Raw genomic sequence first — 22427 nt, 5'->3', positions numbered from 1 at the left:
TGTTAACTTACATTAGACTCGGCACCTGACCAATCGGAATCCCGCGTGGCATGGAGGAAACCCAATAATGTATTTACGTTTGCAAATTAGGCAGATATCCCATCAGATTAGGCTATAGTCTACCTATGTTGTACTTTTATTAGGACGCACAGCTTTTGTAAATCCAAGGGTGACACATTAGTGTGAAGCATTACACATCAGCTGGATACCTGATATGTTGATATCTGTTCGGGCGTTATGATCAAACTGCCGGAAATACATCAATGAGTTAATTCAAAAATAACGTGCATGGTTGTGATATGAAGAGCCATTTGGGTAAAAAGTTAAAAGCTAGTGCTATATTGTTGGATGTCAGTGCAACGTAGCATAGTCTACTATATTGAAGCTTTTTTGAAAGTTCCTTTATAGTTGTTAGTTTGTGAAAGGGATTCTAATAAGATGAAGAATGCTAGGCGGTAAAATAAAAAAACTTGCGGAAGGTGCCAGGATCGCAGAGCTTTTCAAATTACCATATTCTTTCGATTGCCCTCAAATAAACGCCTCCCTGGAATAAACGTCACACCAAAAATGAACATTGTGTAATAAACACCGCCCTTGATTAAACGCCGCACCCAAAAAAACAGAAAACGGTTATTTAATAGTTTGAATTAAAACAGTATTTATTACACAAGTAAATCACAGGCTACAATATAAAATGTAATTCGCCACTCGCGAATTCGCCTTTCATCAACCCCAAGTTCGCATGCTACAGATCTGTTGCTGCTGGTGAATGCTTTCTACACAGCTTTCTGTTTGAAAGCTGAAGTGTTAGAACGTTTCGGCATGCTGCTTCAGATTTCTGTATTTTGACCTTGTCTATTCTCTGTTTGTCTATGGCCGCACTGCAGCTACAATTCACTAAATCTCATTTAAACGCTGCCCTCGAATAAACGCAGCACCAAAAATGAACACTGTGTAATAAACGCTGCAACGTTTAATCGAAGAAGTACGTAGTACATATTGCATTATAGACAGGATCCTTTAGCGCAGCACGATAGTGAAGGCTACTATACTTTTTGAGATATCGGTTTTCTGGTGAGGGTGTGATTTACATATTTTTTTGGGGAAGCACATATTACATTAAATTACATTAAAGATGATAAACAAAGTAATTATTAAATTAATAAAATACAAAAATATATAGTCAAGTCAATCAAATTTATTTAAAAAGTACCTTTAAAAAGTGCTGTAATGAGTGATAAAACATCTAACATGGTCACCACTTACACATTTGTCTGCTACTTTTTGCCAGCCCTCTCTCCTGGCTTTTACAGACTTTGAGGTGTTCCCTGGCGTTCTGATTAAATCTTCAAATTCGGAGTAACCTTCGAGCAGTAGCGCTTGTAAAACGGCATATTAGGGCCATTGTAGGTCAAAAAAAAAGAAAATCATCAATCTGTGAAAAAAAGTTGGAGATTCTCTGTGATTATAAAGTCACAAAAATTGTGAGAAAGTCTGAATTTCCAAGATTAAAGTCGTAAATGTGCGAGCAAAAAAATTATCTGGCATTATAAAGTCGCAATTTTTTTTTTTTTTTTCAAGGAATCTCATCGCTGAACTTTGTATGGTCAACCTCATCATTTACGGATGGGCGGGCGCACGGATACGCACGGATACGGATGGATAGACTTCGTTTATGGTTCTCCGTAGGCTGTGGGTGCTGAAAACAATTCACCGCCAGAAGAGTAGGTGGCGCAACGGTTTTTTGTAAGTTGTCGTCGAGTGTTTATTTACCTAGGTTATCGAGAAGTCGGAGCAAATTTACAAATTAGCCGTTTCATCAATAAAATACGCACATTTTCAGCAACTACACTGCCCATTTCTCGTCACATTTTAATTCAGATGCTGATTTACATGTACTGTTTAGCTGAAATATGAATTCTAAAAACTTACAGCAATGGCGGTCAAATGATTCTGTTCATCCTGTTTATCCCGGCAACCCCGCCCCCGCCCCTGATGCAAGCGATTCTTAATACTGACCAATCACAGCCAAGGGGGTCTCCGTAGCTCTCCGTCGCTCACGACGGATAGTTAGAAAATTCAGGAGGTGCACGTCGAGCTCTCTGGGGCTCTCCGAGGGTTGACGGAGAGCTCGTAGAGGGCGTTCCTCGGAGAAGAGGGCGTTCCCATGTGTCCGTTTTTCGAAAAACGCAGAAGCATATATAAGCCTTCAGTCTCTGAATACAAACATGCCATAGTGTCAGAAGTCATGGATCCCTTGGTTTGTATTATTGAAAGGCTTAGTAGGTTGTAATTTGTTCAATTACATAGCGGGTCAGTTATTATTTAACACACACAAATCCAATGTACACACATGGTGTTACACTGAACCACCCACATACATAATTTGTTTGTGATGAAGCTCAAGATATGTCATGATGGGAAATGTTGCAGAACCTGTATGAGCATGTTGTCTTTTTCTCCTCCTTATAGGGATGTATAACACACTACGTGACTATAACTATAATTTAGCGTGCATGATATAATCTGTACCTTCACAATAACATACCTGGCAGGGGCTCAGCTTTAGAAAATTCAGGAGGTGCACGTCAAGGTGTCCGAGGCTGTCCGAGGGCTGACGGAGAGCTCATGGAGGGCATTCCACGGAGACTAGGGCGTTCCCATGTGTCCGTTTTTCGAAAAACGCAGAAGCATATATCGGCCTTAAGACGCTGCGCTCTTTTTGTCACGGCCACAGCCGTGCCCCCCCCCCCCCGTTTTTGGTTTTGCCCTGCTCTAGTGTTTCCCTGTGTCTGTCTTATTAGGTGCGTTCGACATGAACTGACTTCATGCAGCGCTGCAGCCTGCTGCAGGCGGCTGACTTGAAACAGTGAATTCTGGTTAGACTTTTTGTCCGACTTGAGACGGCGCCGAGGCTAGGTCACTGTGACGTAGACATCAAAGTACCGTGAGATCGATTCGAGAACTGCCGGCTGTGTAGCCGAGCGCATTTTCTCAAGAGCAACTGCAAGGGTTCTAATGACGACAGCTATTTCATGATTGGCCAGACTCACACACGACAACTTTGACGCGTGTTTTGTAATTATTCTGACACCTTCAGTTTTGCCAACGCTCAAATCCGGACCAAACTGTTTAATTGAAATAAAAATTTGTTGAAGAAAGGGTTTTAGTCCGCCTCTTCACTAACGGAAAGACTAAGTTTAATTATAAATAAAGTAAAGTAAGCAAACAGCGCTTGATCGGCCATTACTGACGTCAACGCAGGAAACCACGAGAAGCTGGAATGTCCGACTTTACAGAGCTGTTTTCAACTCCTCCCCGATTGCAAGCGGCTACTCTCGCCGGTCGTTTCATGCAGCCGCAGTCCATGTCGAACGCACCTATTGTCTTCACCTGTGTCTCGTTGAGTGGTTTCAGTTCTCACTTTGAGCTGCAATTCTTGTATGAAAAGTGCTATATAAATAAAGTCTTACTTACTTACTCGTTAGTCTCATTGTGTCCATCTGTGTCTTGTTTGGTTCTGTGTTTAGGTTCCTGTTTTGTGTCCAGTCTTTGTCTTGTCCTTACCCTCATTACCATGTGTACCCTGTCTGTTTTTCCCGTTTGATGAATAAACCCTTTATTTGTTACTATAACTGGCTACCTCTCCCGCGTTTGGGTCCTACCCCCCCCCCCCACACACACACCGTAAGAAGGACAAGACCTCCAATGGACCTTACAAGTTCCCTCAACCCTTTCATAGGGACCCGTCTTGCCCTCGGTGGACCCCGAAGTATGGCTGGGCGATATATCGAATATTAGCGATAATATCGCAATAATTTCGACAATGACAAATTATTATAATATATATATTTTATGCTGGTCCTTGTGTTTTAAGATCACCGTCTGGCTCCTCTCCACACAGACACACACAAACACACACACAGACACCGTTTGTGCACATGCTCACAAAGAGTATGTGCACAAACTGAAAATTGCACTTGCACAGGCACTCTCTTTTGCTCTCTTTTTGTCCTGTCACATAAGGACCTCTGCATGAATTGTTCCATGTGAGGTCCATTTTGTCACGTTGCAAGTACCTTGTTACGGCAACTGCTTAAATTTGCACTACACATTTTGTACTTTGTAACAATAGCTGTTCTATCTACATTTACATTTATTCATTTAGCAGACGCTTTTATCCAAAGCAACTTCCAAGAGACAGCTTTACAAAAGTGCATAGGTCACTGATCACAACAACGAGATAGCCCCAAACATTGCGGGTAGCCAAAACATGAAGCATACATTGTGAAAAAACAAATAAGTGTCAAAGGGAAGAACCATAAGCATGTAGTTGGGACCGGGCGCTCTTGAGAAGTGGGACCACCAGACGGTTGTCAGAAAAAGACTGTAGGTGGCGGGTGGGGGTGCAAGGCTGGAGGAGAGACTTGATGTAGTCGGGTGCAGTCCCGTTCACTGCTCGGAAGGTCAGTACCAGGGTCTTCAATCTGTCTGAATCTATCTAAATTGTTTTTGTTGTTTTCTAATGGGGGCAAAAGAAAATCATGTTTTTTTATTATTTAAATGCAAACATATAGAGATATATATCGAATATTGTTTTTTTTATATCGATATATTTTATTTATTTATTACCCTACCCCAAAGTGTGCAGCGGAGACCAAGACCTGGCTCCTACCCCGACTCCAGACCCAGCCCGAACCCCGACTCCAGCCTGGGTCATGCCCTGTCCCCCTGCCTCCTTCCTGCCCTGTGCCCCTGCCTCCTCCGCCAGAGGACTTTTGGCCGTCGCCTCCTCCGCCCGAGGACTTCTGGCCGCCGCCTCCCCCTGCCCCTGTGTCCGCACCCTTCATCTGTGATGTAAAGTGATGTACTTTATTTTCGTGAACCACTTCACGAAACCACTCCACTTTCCTAGCAATTCACACAGTGTCGAGTGAGATCAGTTGTTCAGCTTAGTAGAGATCAGCTAAACGCTGTAGCAATAATGCAGCTCAACGCTACTATGTAGTCTATAATAGCACCTCAACATGGAAATTATTTTAAGGCATCTCAAAGCGCTTATCCAAACAACGTCAAGCACTAGCCTAGTCCTAGCCAGACTCTCGTACCTTTCCTTGAAGGCGGGTTGAAGTTTAAAGCTAATGGATCTGCCCAGAGCCACTCTGGATCTGCCATAACCAATCGCTAGCGTTCGCCTTAGCCAACTCCTTCACCATTAACGGAGCTAGCTGGAAAATCAAACTATTCCCGAACCCCGTGGGGAGGAGGGCTACAACATCATGGCCACCAACAAAACTCAGCACAGATTGTTCTTGCTCTGGCTCTAACTTCTGGATATTCGGCAGCGTTACCACAACAGACCGAATGGCTTCGCTCGCACCTTTCTCCACCGCCATTACTGAACTACAACTCAAACTAGGGCGCGACATCAACGTCATCATTCTCATCCACTCATAGGCGGAAATCCTGGGGGGGACAGGGGGGACACGACCCCCCCATCCTGGGAAAAATAGGATTTGTCCCCCCCAATAAATCACTCTAAACATAAGGACATTCTAATAATATACATTTAACATAATACAATGTGTTACAGTAGTAATTTTGGTGTCTTTTTTTTTGGCTCTTGAGAAAATGTCATATAATTGTCCCTCCCAAAATTGATAGCAGATTTTCGCCACTGCATCCACTCCCTCTGTTCGCTGATTGAACCGCCAATGTTTCTGGCAAAAACTGACTGCCCAGACTTAGTACAGAATAAAAATTAAAATCGAGCGGAAGTACGTAGGAGGGCAGAGCCAGGCTAGCCACGCACCTCCTTGTGTTCTGTAATGGACACATACAACTAGAACTTTGCACAATGCCAGGTTCTCGAGATAATCGTGGGAATCTCGATGCCCTAAAATCCCATTATAAAACCACACACATTCTTGATGCCTTGCATTATTAGATAGATTATAGCACATAGTTCCTGTAAAGTTAAATTTGAATTATTTCATGCTCTTACAACAATTCGGCCAGCCAGCCAGGGTGTGCACCTTCTCAATTAGGAAAATGTAGTTGTTTTTTTAAGTCAGAACTTTATTGAACAGTGAGAAATGTACGTTGCAAACATGAATGGCTTAGTAAAAATGGCTTAGTAAAAATCTCTTATAAATATCTTACAATTTTCCATAAAATTCTTTTTTTAAAGAGAATGGGTAGCCTTCAAAAATTAATTCGTAAGAGCTTGCTGGATTGAGATGTTAGGCAATATCAGGTTAGTGAGAGTCAAATCAAATCAAATTTATTTGTATAGCCCTTTTTACACGCAAGCATGTCACAGAGGGCTTCACATATGCCCATAGAACTGCCTCTCAACCAACCTAAACCCTCAACCCTCAAGTGAGAGCTAGTTCATTTTCCAAGAGTTAAAGAAGATAAGGATTTCCATTACTTTGTCATAAACCCTTTCAATCAAGAGAGACCTGGGATGAGTAAGTCAGATTTATTTACAGAAATTATAAATGTACTACAAGTGTTTGGAGCTTAGACCCCATGGGGAATTATTGAACAAAGGGCGCCTGCCCAGCATCCGAAGAAGAATCCCCCACGGAGTCCAGACACTGGTGGTCGTGGCGACAGCCGACGACCGAGCCAGAGGAGTCGAAGAACAGTGACAAAGGTACCGGGTGGCGACGGGGAGGTGGAGGGTCGCGCACTTTGATAGCATGGACAAACTAAACAGGGAGAGAAACGTATTTAAAGGCACGGCATCATTGTGATAGGCTGACAGCTACGAGGAAGATTCGACACTGCTAATTGATAGACGAGAGCGCTATTCGATACTGAAACCCAGATGAAAATAGAGCGTTCTTAGCGGGGGGAGTAGTGAAACATTATCGTGTATGCCCGCGTGCAGGGATCGGTCTTGCCTGACTGAACTTGCGCTAACCTTCATAAGACATTTTAATTAAAGACTGGTGGATGGCTTTGATAACAATATCCTGTTTTCGTTAATTTCTCTTACATTTAGAACAGAAAATCTCAAAGGGCATAAGGATTCCTGTATTTTCCAAAAGGTACATCACAGACAACCTGTTTGTTTCTTTGGGAAGTTCTCAGTGGCGCATTAAGGGCTTCAATTTGAGTCTTGGAAAACCGAGATCCTGTCAGCGCAATTTTGAACGTCCGGTCTTGCACAGTAGTGTCTCACCATGATCCGTTCTTCATAATAAAGTCAATGCAGTCTTTGACGTAAGAAAAAATAAATGGAGAGCTAGTTTCCCCATTTTGGATTGGTTTCCAACTAAGCAAAATTCTGCAGAAAAAAACTATGAAATAGCTAGTATTTTGAGCCAGGTTTGAGAACAGAAACAAATTATGGAGGAAGATAGTTTGGGATATTTTGGAATTAATCGAATAAAATCAGCCGGAACGAGCCAGATGCCAAAGCGGAAATGCAATACCACCAAGATCCATCGGGGCCTTTGCTTTGAGCCGAGGAGCAAGGGTGGGTGCTTGGCTTGTGCATACAATCTCCACAAGACCATCTGCTTTGGCGGATCAGTTGCAGTAGATCAGGTCAAACATTCAGGGCTGCTGCCCCTTTCATCACTTCAAGAAAGGGAGGGAAGGTGAGGAGGGGAGATAATGTATGAGGGGAGGCCTTAGACAGCTACCACTGTTTTTTAAGTCATCTTTGCGTGCCCACCTGCCTCCCTCTCCTCCACCACCCTCCTCTCATCCCTCCATTTCATCTTAAAAGAGAGGCCCACATTAGTGACTTCTCCGTGAAACATACAGCCTTCACAGATAACAGAGGGCAGCTTTAAAACATATTTGGACTCTGCTTATGTTCTTTCTCCCTATAGACTGCTGAGAAGGAAGTAGCAAGTGGCATGACAGGAAGTAACAGATGGGAGGTCCTGACCGTGATCCCCTGGATAAGGTCAGTCATGTGCTTGCTGACACAATAAGGTAATTACAGCGGGTGGAGCTCGTGGGACCTGCATCAATGTGTCTTAGCCTATAGCCTATAAGCGTTCAAGAATCAGAAGCACTAACGCTTAAATGACCACAAAATCTTCAGGTAAATCTGTAATTTAAAACAAAAAAATTAAATCTGTCATTTAAAAAGGAAATAGCACTCTAAACTGCGAGCAGAGCAACCTACTTTTTAAACGCAAGCTGCTCCGTCTCACAGCTGCGTAATGCGGTAGTGCGCCCTCTCTGGTCAAATAGGTAGGAGAGGAGAGTTTTCAAGGTTAGAAAGATAGGAGGAGACTGGCGTGTACCACATGACGGGGTAACAGTGGGTCAAACAGCTTCTGCTGATACTGTAATAGTGTATCAGTAGGATACAAATATTATTACCCTCATACATGTCAACCCTCTTCTAGACCCCTAACTGAACGCATTTATGTTTAAATAATATTAGGACGTGACAATGTCATAGGCTAGTTGTCTAACACGTATAGGCTGTTAAGGTTATATTAATCCTTTATAGCACGAATTGTTATCAGGCATTAAACATTTAACTGAAATGTGATATGTCCAATCAGTTTTGCGAATTAGTACATTGATAGAATTGTATTGAATATCTCCTAATATTATGCCATTATAGATTAAAGCTGCAAGTGTAAGACACCGGTGAGCCCCCCCCCCCCCCTCCCCCATCCCAGTAACCTTCCTCGGGAATCGCGCATCTCCTCCGACGTAAGCGCTTTAATTTCGGTGGTGTAGGCCGTTGCGCAGGGTAGCCAAGCCTACACGGTAAAATTACTGATGTCGTGAAGGATGCTGCTATAGGCTCATTCAATCCTAATTTACGCGGAAGGGAATACAATCTCTGCTCTCAATTGTACGCATCCCCGATAAAATAGTAGTCTGTGTTCACGCTGAACGTGAAACCGGCTCATTTGTATTATCACCCAGAGGCTCTCCGTTAAAGCTCCCTTGGTTGCCGGTGTGCCGCCGCAGTGGATGTTGCAGTTGTGAAGTTCCTTCGCCCGGCCTGTGTGCTGCGACAGCAGACTCAATGAGAAAGACATGCTTGCCTTCGTTCTGGTCTCTGGGTCAATCTGGATTCTGTTAGGTGAGTTTTACACTCGTTTGCCTGTTTTTGATTCTTGCTCATAAAGCTAAACTGTCAGGGTAATTTTATTTCATCTGTCTTGGGGAAGAATCAATATAGCCTTATCAGTGACTTGCTTGTCTCCTATAACCCATCTTTCACTTAACTATCTACTTTCACGGCGCGGCTAATTCAGGCTATTGATAAAATAGAATGAGAGTGATATCTATTAGCAAGTTACAGTCATTCGTTTATGGCCTAGTGCGAACAGGCCTAGTCCAAAAGTGGATATTATCCACTTGCTAGGCCCGGTCTCATGCTGCAGCATACGGTTTAACCAACATGATGAATATGTCCTGATGAATACCGGAGAAGAACTGCTCAATATTTTTTTAAGTAATTTTGAATTGATTTAGTACAATACAGGAGGCTGGGCACTACTTTAAGTAGACTGTAGGCGTGTGTATTATAATTAGGAAATTCGTGGCACCCATGGTCTCAGGTTATGGCTCAAAACCTCTGAACGCAAGAATGTTAGCCATGTCATTGTCGCCTATTGTTACTTATGTAGGATTAGAAACGGATTTTGGAATTACATACAAAGCAAATACTGTAAGATATGCATTGGGAACAGTTGTAGTTAATGTCACATGCCATGCTAAATATGCATCCTTTTTCTATCGACCGGCTGTTGAGGTCGTATTAATCTAACCCAACACGGGAATTTAAACGCTCATCTGTCCACCTTTTTAACCAACATCATGCTAGCCATTCAGCTACCAAAGTCTTTGTTCCCAATGGATCGATTTGTTTATTTATTAGTCTTTAAGAGATGTTTATAACGGTTGCACATTTACCCTATATGGTTGCATACGATTAAATCCAGTTAGCAACGTGGCAGAATGGTTGCCCATACATCACACATCCACTCAACAGTGGGGGGTTGTTCCAGTGTGACGCGGATCCTCACGCGTTGCAGCAGGCATAGGTGATTGGACGGAGCTGTCCACAGGACAAGGGGTGCTGAAATTCTGCGGCCGGCCAGCTCGTGCGCATGTCGGACTCTTATACCGGGTAACGTTCTTTGCAGAAGGCCTTTCCACCGAATGCTACTTTTAGGGGTGTTTTCCGTCGTACGTTTTTATAATATTCCATTTACGGAATCGACACATCAGCCTGCTTATGATGAAGTGAGATAAGCAATCAAGATCCCTTCGTGCTAACTGTCTTCTCAAAGCTTTGACTCTAACTAAGTCCACTCCAGCGTTGAATGCAATGCCGCCTCTCGTATTGAATAATTTAGCTACAGTGACCATCTGATGATGTAGGCAGACTTGTAAATATATTATTTCACTCTGTTCAATAATTTAACTGAAAGAGCGCTTGACAGAGATAGCCTACATAAACATTCCGTTGGCCATGTGGTATTTAAACTTTTGTTTAGCGTATTGTATAAACAGGATAATGATGGGGTTTTTGTTCCGTTTGAATAGGTTACCTGGGCTGTTCTGACTGAGTGAATACATTGAGGTGGGCTTTGGTTGATAATTATATGTGTCATAGAGGACATAGAATTCAACGAGAATATGTAATAGTAATTAACTTGTAACTACAAAGTTATATAGTCGGATACGATGAGAGAGAGTGAGCTCTTTAGACCCGGATATTGGGCTGCATTGGCAAATGTGTAAAAGTGCTGAATAAGGGCTTCCTCCCTTCTATCTTTTCCTCCCTTGTTTCTTTCCTTACTCACATTTTTATATTTCTCATAGTCTAGCTGTATATCCCTCACTCCTCTGCTCCCACATATGATTTACATAACAGTTTGTATTTACCATTGGTTGTGGGGAAGTATAACTTTAATGAAGGGGAAGCAGCTTTCATATTTATTGGTAAATTGGGAACTAGTTCTAATGCTGTTTGCAGAGCTTGTTCGTTTGTTCTTGGGACGTGAGTGTCTGTTGTTAAAGTTAGCTAGCTTTGCATGTATGTTTGCATGTGTGTGTCTGTGTGTTTCTGCTTGTGTGAGTGTATAAGTGTGTGTATGCGTGTGCATTTGTGTGTGTGTATGTGTCTGTGTGTGTGACTGTTTGTGTGTGTCTGTGCATCTGAGGTTGTACATGTGCATCCTGAGGCCTATGTGTCATGTACTGAAGAATGACAATGCTAGCTTAGAGAGAGGAGAGGGAGGGAGGGAGAGAGCGCGTCTGGATGGCAGGGGAAGGAGGGAGGGAGAGAGGCAGATTGACTAGCTAGAGTGTCTGCTGAGGGTGGTGTGATACGGTGGCCAGCCAGGCACAATCCTAGGCTAAATCGCTTCTCTCTGTTCTTCTCGCTTGTCTCAGCGTAATCTTGCTGGACGCAAGGGAGGGAGGGAGTAAGGTTTTAATCACAATTCTAAAGAGGGAAGTTGAAATATCTAGCCTGAGAATACAGACACCCAGCTCCTGCTCCCTCTCTTCCCGGACGGCCTGTAAGTGTTTCCAACCCGTTGGCAGACGCTAGCATGTTTCGTCCTCGTCTAGTCACACAGCTGCTCATGCCCTCTTGGCTGGTGCTGTAGGAACATGCCTGGCTAGTCTTAGAGAACATCCCCTCACACCTGCCTCCTTTGCTCTGCTCTGCTCTCCTCCACTCAGCTCAATTCCTTTCTACTCCGCTCTGCTCTCCTACACTGCTCTGCTTTTCTCTTCTCTGCTCTCCTCCACTCTGCTCTTTAGTATTCTACTTTGCTTTGCTTTGCTCTGCTTTGCTCTGATCTGCTCTCCTCGTCAGTTTCTCTCTTTCGCTATTTTGCTCTATTATCTATTATACTCTTCTCAACTCATTGTCTCTTCTCTGTCACAGCTCTCTTCCACTCCTTTGTCTCTTCTGTACACAAACTTCACGAAAACATGGAGAAGAAGTGGGGTCTGTAGGGGAAGAAGAGACTGAACTGAAAGAAAAGAGAGAGAAGGAGAGACAGAAGGAGGGAACGAAAACGGAGAGAGAGAAGAAAGAGAAGAGGGAAAGAGAAGGAGAGACAGAGAGAAGGAGAGACTGAGATGACTTTAAATAGCTGTGGCAGAGCAGGGGGTTGGTTTAGCACGTCCGTCTCCGGGAGAGCAAGGCATAATCTCCCTCGCCAGCAGAGCCTAATTGCTGCTGACGCTCCGCAGATGGGGAGGGGGTTGGGCGGAGCCTGAATTTAAGCCTCTATGGGCACAGGAAGTAAACCCCCACGCCATTCACTTGCCCTCGGTGTCTCTGGCCAATAGGAATCCTCCGTACAGTATAACCCTTCATGTATCTAGCCTGTAGGAACCTTGCTTGTAAATTTGATCTAGCCTAGGAGAGGTTGTTGCGGGTATCTGCAACTGTCCAGCCATTTGTCTCAGCCTTGGTATGAGAATAACAGCAATGCCTGTCCAGGCGTGGCACAGCGCCAACATCTGTGGATTATGGCTTTGGTTCTACAAATTAAGAGCCCTGTCTGTTATTGGTCTGTCTGATGGCGGTTGCTGCTGTTGATGATGTGTGGTGCACTATGGGATATGATGGTCTTGGCAAGAAAGAGGCTATTAGCCTTCAGCTAGAGCTAGCTCTAAAGATAGCTGGTTCTGAGCTGCGTGTGTGTATGTGCGAGAGAGAGAGAGACAGAGAGAGTGAGAGAGAGAGTGTCCAGGTTACTATAGGACAAATAGTGTACAGTGTTCAGTTTCTGAGTGTGAAAGAGAGAGAGAGAGCAAAAATAGATAAAAGAGGTAGTGTATTTGTAAAAGAGAAAAAATAAGAAGGGACATAGTTCATGTTTGTTAAAGTGAGGAACTGAGAGAGAATGGGGGAGAAAGGAACAGACTGTCTTGGTTGAAAGGAAAACACAAGTAATGTGACGATGAGCTTCCATAGTGGTAGGAGGGTGGAAGAGGGCTTCCACACACACATACACACACACACACATTACAACACCCTGGAATGTACCTTCACAAGTTGAGTGAGTGTATACCCACCTGTTTGTCAGTGGGCTGTGTTCCTTAATAGAGCCAATACATGATTTATACACTTCCCACTAGTCAATGTGTGTGTATGTGTCTTGTGTGTGTGAAGGTGGTGAGTGTGTGTATCTTGTGTGTGCAGCGGTGTTGCCTGCCATTTTTGCCGGGGGGCTACAGCCCCAAACCTTTTGAGTGTAGCTCTGAATATAATTTTTATACCTCGACAAAAACATTTGTAACATGCTGTAACAGTCTGTCAAATTAAATGCAGTGTCTCTAACATGTCAGTAAATGTCTATAGCTCTAACTAACTGTCTGAGGTGGTGTGGGTCTGATGGTCCACGACTAGAGAAGAAATGGCAGAATGCAGGCAAAAACGGGGTATTATAGGATTTTTCCAAAAGAGTAAAGAAATGTTGAAAAAACTTTTGAAATTGCCTGTTGATTTATGATATAATTGAATTTGGCACCTACAGTCATGATAACGAGTCAGGTGGCTGAGCGGTTAGGGAATCGGGCTAGTAATCTGAAGGTTGCCAGTTCGATTCCCGGCCGTGCAAAATGACGTTGTGTCCTTGGGCAAGGCACTTCACCCTACTTGCCTCGGGGGAATGCCCCTGTACTTACTGTAAGTCGCTCTGGATAAGAGCGTCTGCTAAATGACTAAATGTAAATAACAAGTAGTCTAACGTAATGTTTATATTAGCCTATATAAAAACTCAAATTAATCTTAATTACGTTTTTTGCTCGAGCATTGTCTATTGCTGTCCCTAGCTGAGGTCATGTAAAGGTGAGTCATGGTCATATGTTAGGTTTGGGCTGAGCCCCGAATGTTAACATCTGGCTACAACCCTGTGTGTGTGTATGCGTGTGTGTTTATGTGTGTGTGTTGGAGAGGGGGTTGTGTGTGTGGAGGTGTGTGTGGGTGTGTGAGTACTGGTACACACATTGTATTGTCCTGATGAGGTGGAAGAGGATTTCTCCTCTGCCTTGGCTAAAGCTAAGGACAGCCTCTGTAACTCTCTCTCTCTCTCTCTCTCTCTCTCTCTCTCTCTCTCTCTCTCTCTCTCTCTCTCTCTCTCTCTCTCTCTGTCTCTCTCTCTCTCTCTCTCTCTCTCTCTCTCTGTCTTTCTGTCTCTCTCTCTGTCTGTCTCTCTATCGCGTCTGTTTGTCCCACAGACACAGGCACACACTTAGCCTGAAAAGCTTTGTCAGTAGATAAAGAAAGCTGCTATTTATAGTCAAGAAGAATATTGCATGTTCCTTAGCCTCCCACCCCACGGAACCCTTTCACACACACACACACACACACACACACACACACACACACATATACACACACACACTACCTCATTCTCCATGGGACTCTCCTGAGTCCGCAGTATTACAGTAACACGTAAAAGTGTGAGCAGCCCAGACAGAAGTCTTCTTCACTGCTCATATCCTGGAGCATATCCTTGATGCCCACTTGGGTGCTTTTCTTTAATACTCCAGGACCATTAGATCATGTTGATTCTGAATGACACACCTGACATGACCAACCACATTTTTTTTTTGTGCATCATTCCCCTCCCCCTCTCTTTCTGATATACAAAGCCTCTCACTCACAGACACACACTCATACACATGCTCTGGCAGTTGTGGCCAGGGCCGAAGTGGGACCCATTTTCAGCCCGGGAGTGTAATGACCAAAACCAGCCCATCCCCACCAGGGCCCGAGCCATAGGTTGTAAACATTCGGGGCTTAGCCCAAACCTAGGACCTAGTCAAGGCTTTGATATGAGCAGAAATCAAAACTTCACAGGAATGCGAGTGCGCATTGCGCACAAGCAAACAAGATTTTTTGCATTCATTTCAGTGTAAAACAGTTTTTTGAGCTTTATGTAATATAAACATTACGTGGACTCATATTGTTATATTTGCTGGAAATTACAACCCAAAGTTTTACCTGAAAGATTCGGGCTTTTGAGAAAACTGTTTTTCCCACCCTTGCAGGAACCTAGATTTATGAAGTGACAGATCTTTCTTTTTTTACCTGGCTTTTTCAGTTCCTCCTGGCATATTTTTCCCATCCATTTAATTTTTATCGCATCAGCTTAATCTTGCTAACTCCCTCCACAACATTAAAGGATGGTTTAGGGTTGTCTCCATGGCAACAAACATGGTACACGCGCTTGTGTTTGAGAAAGAGAGCATGCGCGCTCTGACAACCGAAAACGTCTCTTTTTAATGCAGTATGATGAAAAAAAAATACTATATTTAAATTAAAACCTAGTGTAGTGTTAACACATACAGTTGTATTTGGTGTGTGAAAAAACAAAGATAAAGCAGGCGATCTGCCGGCCCAATTTATGAGCGCGCAAAGCGGCCCACCGGGAATTCTCCCGATTCTCCTGATGGCCACTCCGGGCCTGGTTGTGGCTTGGCTCTTTGATCCGTTTCATGGATGAAAAGTATCAAAACTAGTGATGTTCATGTCTTGAATGATGTTCACCCGTGTCAGACAACCTAGTCGTGATCCCGCGTACCTACACGAGTGCTTAACTGTATTGTGGTCCAGTGACTCATTTAAAAACAAGTGCGTGTGTCTGTGTGAATGTGTTATGTGTGATTGTATGTGTGCCTATTTGTGTGTTTGTTAGTGTGTGTCTGTGTGTGAGTGAAACAAAAAAACTCAGTGTCTGTTTATCTGGTGTTTGCTTCTCTGTATCCATGAACTATGGATACCTGGGGCTGTGCTTCTTATTGGTTGTTGTGGGTGGTACTGTGCACGAGTCATTCCATAGGGATGAATGAGAAACATTCATTTATGCATGACCACAAGAAGTAAAAAAAAAGGTTCCGTCCTGGTGTGACTTGGTTGTGTGTGTCAGCAATATTGGCACCTCCGTTATAAGGCCTAGATCTTCTGTGGTTTGAAGTTAACAAGCCAGGGCTGAGTATACTGTATGTTTTTACCAGTCTGACCTCATTCTCTCTTCCTGTCTCTTTTAAGATCTCCCCCTCTCTACTCTCACTTCCTGTCCCGCACCTCCACTCTCTTTCACTCTGCATCCCTCTCCTCCCCTTTCTGTCTACCGTTTCCTGCCTCTCTCTGTCTCACTCACTCATTTCTAATCTTAACTTAACGGCTCAATCTTCCTTTTCTCCACCTCTACCTCTCCACCTCCCTCTCCTCCTTTTCTTCACTCCCCCCCCCAGAGCTGAGTTCCACCCTGATGGAGAGGATGCAATCCCAGGACCTCCTCAGTACCCTGCGTCTGCCCGAGCTGGATGACCTGGGCCAGTTCTTCCGATCACTGCCCACCTCCACGCTGGTGGGCATCGGGGCTCTCACCGCCGTCCTCGCCTATTGGCTGGCCACACGGCCCCGCCCCATCAACCCACCCTGCGACCTCGCCCACCAGTCGGAGGAAGTGCCAGTAAGCAAGCTGAGGGGCGTGAGGTGTCTTGGAAGCGTCTTGCGGGATTATGGTCTTTTGTGTGGGAATGTGATCCGCACACACACGTGCATACAACCACACTAGGGTTTAGTTTCAGTATGCGTTTCCTGTGTTCTTGTGCTTCGTCTGGTTGTGAGCCATTTCTTCACATGCTCAGATCCACACAGACTCATTCATTAATAATCCTCACAGGAAAACGAGAGAGAGCACTTTGAAGAAGTCTTAATCATGAGTCTATAAACTTTAGATTGAGTCTGAACCAGAGCAGGAGAACATTGCAGTGGATCAGCACATCTTACTCTGCCTAACAAGTTTTTTTCCCCTGCCTACCCTCACACCCATTTCACGCCCCTATCCCCCCCCCCCCACCCCCCAGTGTGAGGATGGGGGCCGCAGGTCCATGTTGGGGGACAGCCCTAAGCTGCTGACACACTACCATGAGGACGCCAAGACCATGTACGAGGTCTTCCAGAGAGGCCTCCACATATCTGGTGGGTTCACACGCACACACACACACATGTAACAAGTGTCTAACTTTAACACCGCTACAGAGAATAATAATTTGATCAATGGGAGATGTATCAGAATATGTGGTTCTTTGGAAAGATGGTACTGTTTGCACTACAGAATGAAACACACAGAACACATTGGCTATATTTCAGAGGTAATAGAATTGTTGTTATTATTTTTGATATTTTGTTTCTCTATTACCTCTGTTTTATTTTTTCCTTCTCATGTAAAAAAACACACATAAACTGGACTGTAAAAGGAAGTGTTTGTTTCCATGGTGTTACCAGGCTCTTACCATACCCTTTGTAAGCGAATACCTACGGTGGCCGACATGTGCAAACGCGCTGCAAATTAAGAAAACACATGCAAATAGACAAAGCACAAGCAAATTAAGAAAACAATTTCATGAATTTGACAACACATGCGCAGCATTCAGCAAACGCGCTGCAAATACACACAACACAACCAAATACATAAACGCATTGCAAAAACGAAAGCACGCAAACCAAAAACGCTGCAAATAAATAAACGCATTGCAAAAACGAAAGCACGCAAACCAAAAACGCTGCAAATACATAAACGCGTTGCAATAACGAAAGCACGCAAACCAAAAACGCTGCATCCAGTTTTCACAACGAAAGTTGTCCAGGCCTCTAGGGGGAGCGCTAAGTGGAACATCTTGATTTTCGGCCTGCATATGAGAAGTTTGGACCAACATCGAAGTAAAGAGGCGACATAAAAAGGTTATTTTCATTTTTACATGCGGCCCTCCTCTTTGACAGTTTTTCAAAAGAGCAACTTCGATTTTGGTCCCATTTCCAAAACAAACTTCTCATATGTTCTCTCTCTCGCTCCGTGGGGCCGAAAATCAAGCTGTTCCATTTAGCGCTCCCCCTAGAGGCCTGGACAACTTTCGTTGTGAAAACTGGATGCAGCGTTTTTGGTTTGCGTGCTTTCGTTATTGCAACGCGTTTATGTATTTGCAGCGTTTTTGGTTCGAGTGCTTTCGTTTTTGCAACGCGTTTATGTATTTGCAGAGTTTTTGGTTTGAGTGCTTTAGTTTTATGTATTTGCAGCGTTTTTGGTTTGCGTGCTTTCGTTTTTGCAACGCGTTTATGTATTTGGTTGTGTTGTGTGTATTTGCAGCGCGTTTGCTGAATGCTGCACATGTGTTGTCAAATTCATGAAATTGTTTTCTTAATTTGCTTGTGTTTTGTCTATTTGCATGTGTTTTCTTAATTTGCAGTGCGTTTGCACATGTCGGCCACCGTAGGTATTCGCTTACAAAGGGTATGGTAAGAGCCTGGTAACACCATGGAAACAAACACGGCTTCCTTTTACAGTCCAGTTTCATATTACTTACTGAGTAAATAGCCATGTTTTACCTGGTATCGCCTTGGAACGTATAGTACAAGTTCATACTAAGGGGTAACGTTGACAAAGTGGTATTCGCTTACAAAGGGTATGGTAAGAGCCTGGTAACACCATGGAAACAAACACGGCTTCCTTTTACAGTCCAGTTTCAGATTACTTACTGAGTAAATAGTCCAAACATGCGCAAGAACCCAGTATCCAAGAAGATTTACCCTGACAGTAGAGGAAAACTCTTCCCGCGGAGGTAGGTATACCAGCCAAGTAAATGAGGCCATCATCGATAAATGTATCTGAAAAGGTATTTTATTGTAAAGTACTATCTTATCTTCTCATTAGACGTGGACTGTTACCGACATAAACCTTACGTAACTGCAGGGTAATAGTAGAGTATTTTGTTCGTAATTCTGCTCGAGCTTGGCCGTCTTTACCTACTTAGTAGCAGCGGTATTTACCACCTTGGTACCAATCGGTAATACCCAATAAAACACATAACATATCCTTTACTTTCTATGTAAATACCTAGTACTTAAGGGACTGTAAAATGAAGGGTTACCTTTTATTGTACATTTAATTAATTTTTTCCCTGTAACCCTGGGTTACACACACACGTACACACACATATACACACACATACACATGCACAGGCACACACACATACACTTGCATATACAGGCACAAGCATCCACACACACATATAGAACACACACACATACATACACACACACAGACACCCAGGAACTATACTTCGCTTGACAACTCAGCAGGAATGCTTCCTGTTTTCTAAGGAAAGAGACCTACCCAGGCTCCATGGCAACAGACAATGTAGGAGTTGGCAGTATCCTAGTATCATTGTCTGAATGCCTTGGAGTACTGACTGGCTGACTGGAAGAATATTACAAGCCATAACAGCCTGCTTGACTTCTTGAAAGACCATGTACGAGGTCTTCTAGAGAGGCCTCCACATATCTGGTGGGTTCACACACACACTAATACGCACACTAATACGCACACTAATACGCACAAACACGTATACACAAACACATTCATACACACACAGGCACATATACACATACCCTTATATTACAAGCCCTAACTTCCTGTTTGACTGCCTGAATGACTCGCAAACTGGCTGGGTGGCTGGCAAGGGTTGATAATCTGACTGGCTAGGTGGCTGCTAAATTTAATGTCTCACTAACATCTGCAAGTTCTTTTTTTTACGCAGGTGATGGACCTTGTCTTGGTTCTCGGCTACCTAACCAGCCTTACCAGTGGTTGTCCTATAAAGAGGTGAGATTCTTCGACCAATCCCCTCAGACCATCCTTCTCACTTCCTCTTTTTCAAACAATCCCCTCAGAGCATCTGTGCCTCTTCCTGTTTTTCAACCAATCTGCTCTATCTCCTGGTTCTAGGTGACGAGCCGGGCAGAGCATCTCGGGTCGGGCCTGCTGTCCCAGGGTTGCAAGCCGAGCCCAGATCAGTTAATCGGTGTGTTTGCACAGAACAGACCAGAGGTGAGGCACACAGAGACAAGGATGCACGTATGGCAATGGCTTCCGATGATGACAGTAGAGCTGTATGTATTCTATTTTTTGAGATATGAACTGTATGTAGTTTTACAAAATTATATCATACAGCAGGTATTCACAGGTGTTTCAGCATTTTTTAAGATTTAAGTATTTCTCTGTGGACCCCATGTACATTTTTATGGTCCTTTTCCACTACACTTTACCGGCTCAACTCTATACGCCTTTTCTGGGATTCCATCAGGCAGATCTGGTACCCACCTAACTGGTACTTTACATTCTTGGTAGCACCTTTGCCGTGCTTCCAAGCGAGCCAAGACCAAAAGGTGATGTGAAAACACTGCAGACTACTGATTGGTCAGAGAGAATCTTGACACAGAACATTTTAAAATAGCCAGGCTACTTTATAGTGGCCTAAAATAGAGCGACTGTTTATAATAGAGCCCAAAATTGTTTTATTCACTGGACTACTCAATGAAATAGCAGCCAAACCAAACTGTTATCAGTTAAGGGAGGTGCATACGTTCCTGTGTGTTACTGACGAAAGGATTCAGTGACAGTGGTGTGTGTCTTGCTGATAACAAAGTCATAGCAGTTTCATGAGGCGTCACTAAGACGACCAAGCTACATTGAGGGGGTATTGTAGGGCAGTGGAAAACAAAGCACACGTGGAGTTGAGTTGAGTCTTGCCTGTACTATGTAGTGGTAAAGATCCATTAGACCCATGTAGACATGTATTATTGTAGTTGTTACATTGTTATGTGAGTAATTTACACTCTGGTTTGACCTGTGACATGTACTTGCAGTGGATCATCTCTGAACTGGCCTGCTATACCTACTCCATGGTAGTGGTGCCTCTGTACGACACTCTGGGGCCAGACGCCATACGGTTCATCATCAACACTGGTATGACCAACACACACACACACTCACATATGCACTGACACTCACACACACACACACAAACACACAGATACACAGACATACAGACACACAAATATTGATTCAGATAGACTTGGCACATAACATGCATTATGGTCATAATTATTCCACAGTTTTAGATATTATATTTTACAGTTGTAATGGTATGTGATTGAATACATAGAGTTGCTGTGTGTTTTGCATTAAAGAATCAATAGGTGTGGAAATAATTCATTTTTCAACTCACACACACACCCACGCAACACAAACCCCCATTTTTTCCCCTGAATTTAGGGAAAAAATTGAATGCATTTAAATGGTTATTCAGTGTGAGCACATACGTGGACACAAACATGTGTGTCCCATTTGTATGTACAGCATGTGCACAGCGTGCATATGATGTTCAGTCCGGCGTCTTCACTCCGTTTCAGCTGACATCTCCACGGTGATCTGCGACAATGTGGCAAAGGCCCAGGTGCTTCTGGGTAACGTGGAGCGCCAGGAGACTGCGGGGCTGCAGAGGATCATCCTGATGGACCTCTTCGACGCCGCCCTGGTGGAGAGAGGGCAGGCCTGCAGTGTGCAAATACAGGCACTCAGAGACGTGGAGGTACAGAGGGCTGTCTGTTCTGCCCCCCTTTTCACTGCTCTATACTTGTCTCTCACTCCCTTTTAAATATTTATCTCTGTCTCTCTTCTGCCCTCACTTTTTCTCGCTTTCTTTCTCTCACTCCCTTTCTTTCGGCTGACAATTATCACTTTGTTGTCTCCAATCAAAAGTAGTGTAGCAACCTGGCAAAGGGAGTTCTGGGTTAGCGGGTCAGCCTGTCAGTAGTATATATTTACACACAGGGACATCATAAACATTTAAGAGTCTGATAGCTCCAGTCCTAGGCGATTTTACTGCAGGTGCAGGGGGTGCATGTGCATCGTTTGACCCATGTTTGAATACATGCAAAAATGTATTTATTAGTTACATTTATCTGCTTTACTAAACATAGCTAATTTGCAATCTACCATTGTAAACTATTGTTGCCGCTCAAAAATAATGGGACAAAAGAATTGCGCTTATACCATTGTCTACACACAAATGTATGTGACACAAATGCACTTTGTATAATTAAATTATCATTATCATTTTACACACACACACACACACACACACACACATATAGATAATCTATACATATTAGGAATATTTACACACTATATATGAAACTTTATATATTAAACTTTGTCTGAATAACAGAAGACTCGTATATGGGAGCCCTTGCGGAAAAAAAGAGAAATCGCAGTCTTGGAATGCAGGAAATAAAAAAGTCAGAACGCGCACCTGGCAGCAATTTAATTGAAAACAGGAGTGAAATTGCCTAAAATTAGCATTTCCCAGTGTGATTTTGAAAATTTTAAAATACTGTGTGATAAAACACAGATATCTAGGAAAAGTCAAGAAAACAGGGTTTTGGAATTTTATAGAGTGCAAAGATACCTTTTTTCCCCTTTTCACTGGAGCCAAATGACCCCTGATCAGTGATTCTAGTGTTATTAGATAGTATAATGATCTACTAATCTACCTCTGGCAGAAGGCTGCGGTCCATCAGGACCAAAAACTCACGCCATAAGAACAGT

General features: G+C 43.5%; 1 protein-coding gene across 2 annotated transcripts in view; it reads left to right on the top strand.

Moving 5' to 3' along the window:
- Positions 1 to 8694: 8694 nt before the first annotated feature.
- Positions 8695 to 22427, top strand: part of acsl6 (acyl-CoA synthetase long chain family member 6) — a 31510-nt gene continuing 17777 nt past the window's right edge. Inside the window, exons 1-7 of one of the 2 annotated variants that reach the window (XM_062453561.1) lie at positions 8695 to 9073; positions 16228 to 16448; positions 16846 to 16960; positions 19576 to 19640; positions 19764 to 19865; positions 20684 to 20783; positions 21230 to 21408. In XM_062453561.1, coding sequence (XP_062309545.1) covers positions 9028 to 9073; positions 16228 to 16448; positions 16846 to 16960; positions 19576 to 19640; positions 19764 to 19865; positions 20684 to 20783; positions 21230 to 21408 — 828 coding nt within the window. In that variant the 5' untranslated portion in view covers positions 8695 to 9027. Of the gene's footprint in view, positions 9074 to 16227; positions 16449 to 16845; positions 16961 to 19307; positions 19323 to 19575; positions 19641 to 19763; positions 19866 to 20683; positions 20784 to 21229; positions 21409 to 22427 lie in introns of those variants that run through there. The other variant, XM_062453562.1, reaches the window with a different exon arrangement.

This window comes from Osmerus eperlanus, chromosome 27 (genome assembly GCF_963692335.1).
Source record: "Osmerus eperlanus chromosome 27, fOsmEpe2.1, whole genome shotgun sequence".
NCBI classification, from domain to species: domain Eukaryota; kingdom Metazoa; phylum Chordata; class Actinopteri; order Osmeriformes; family Osmeridae; genus Osmerus; species Osmerus eperlanus.
This window is presented reverse-complemented; position numbering and strand designations above follow the sequence as displayed.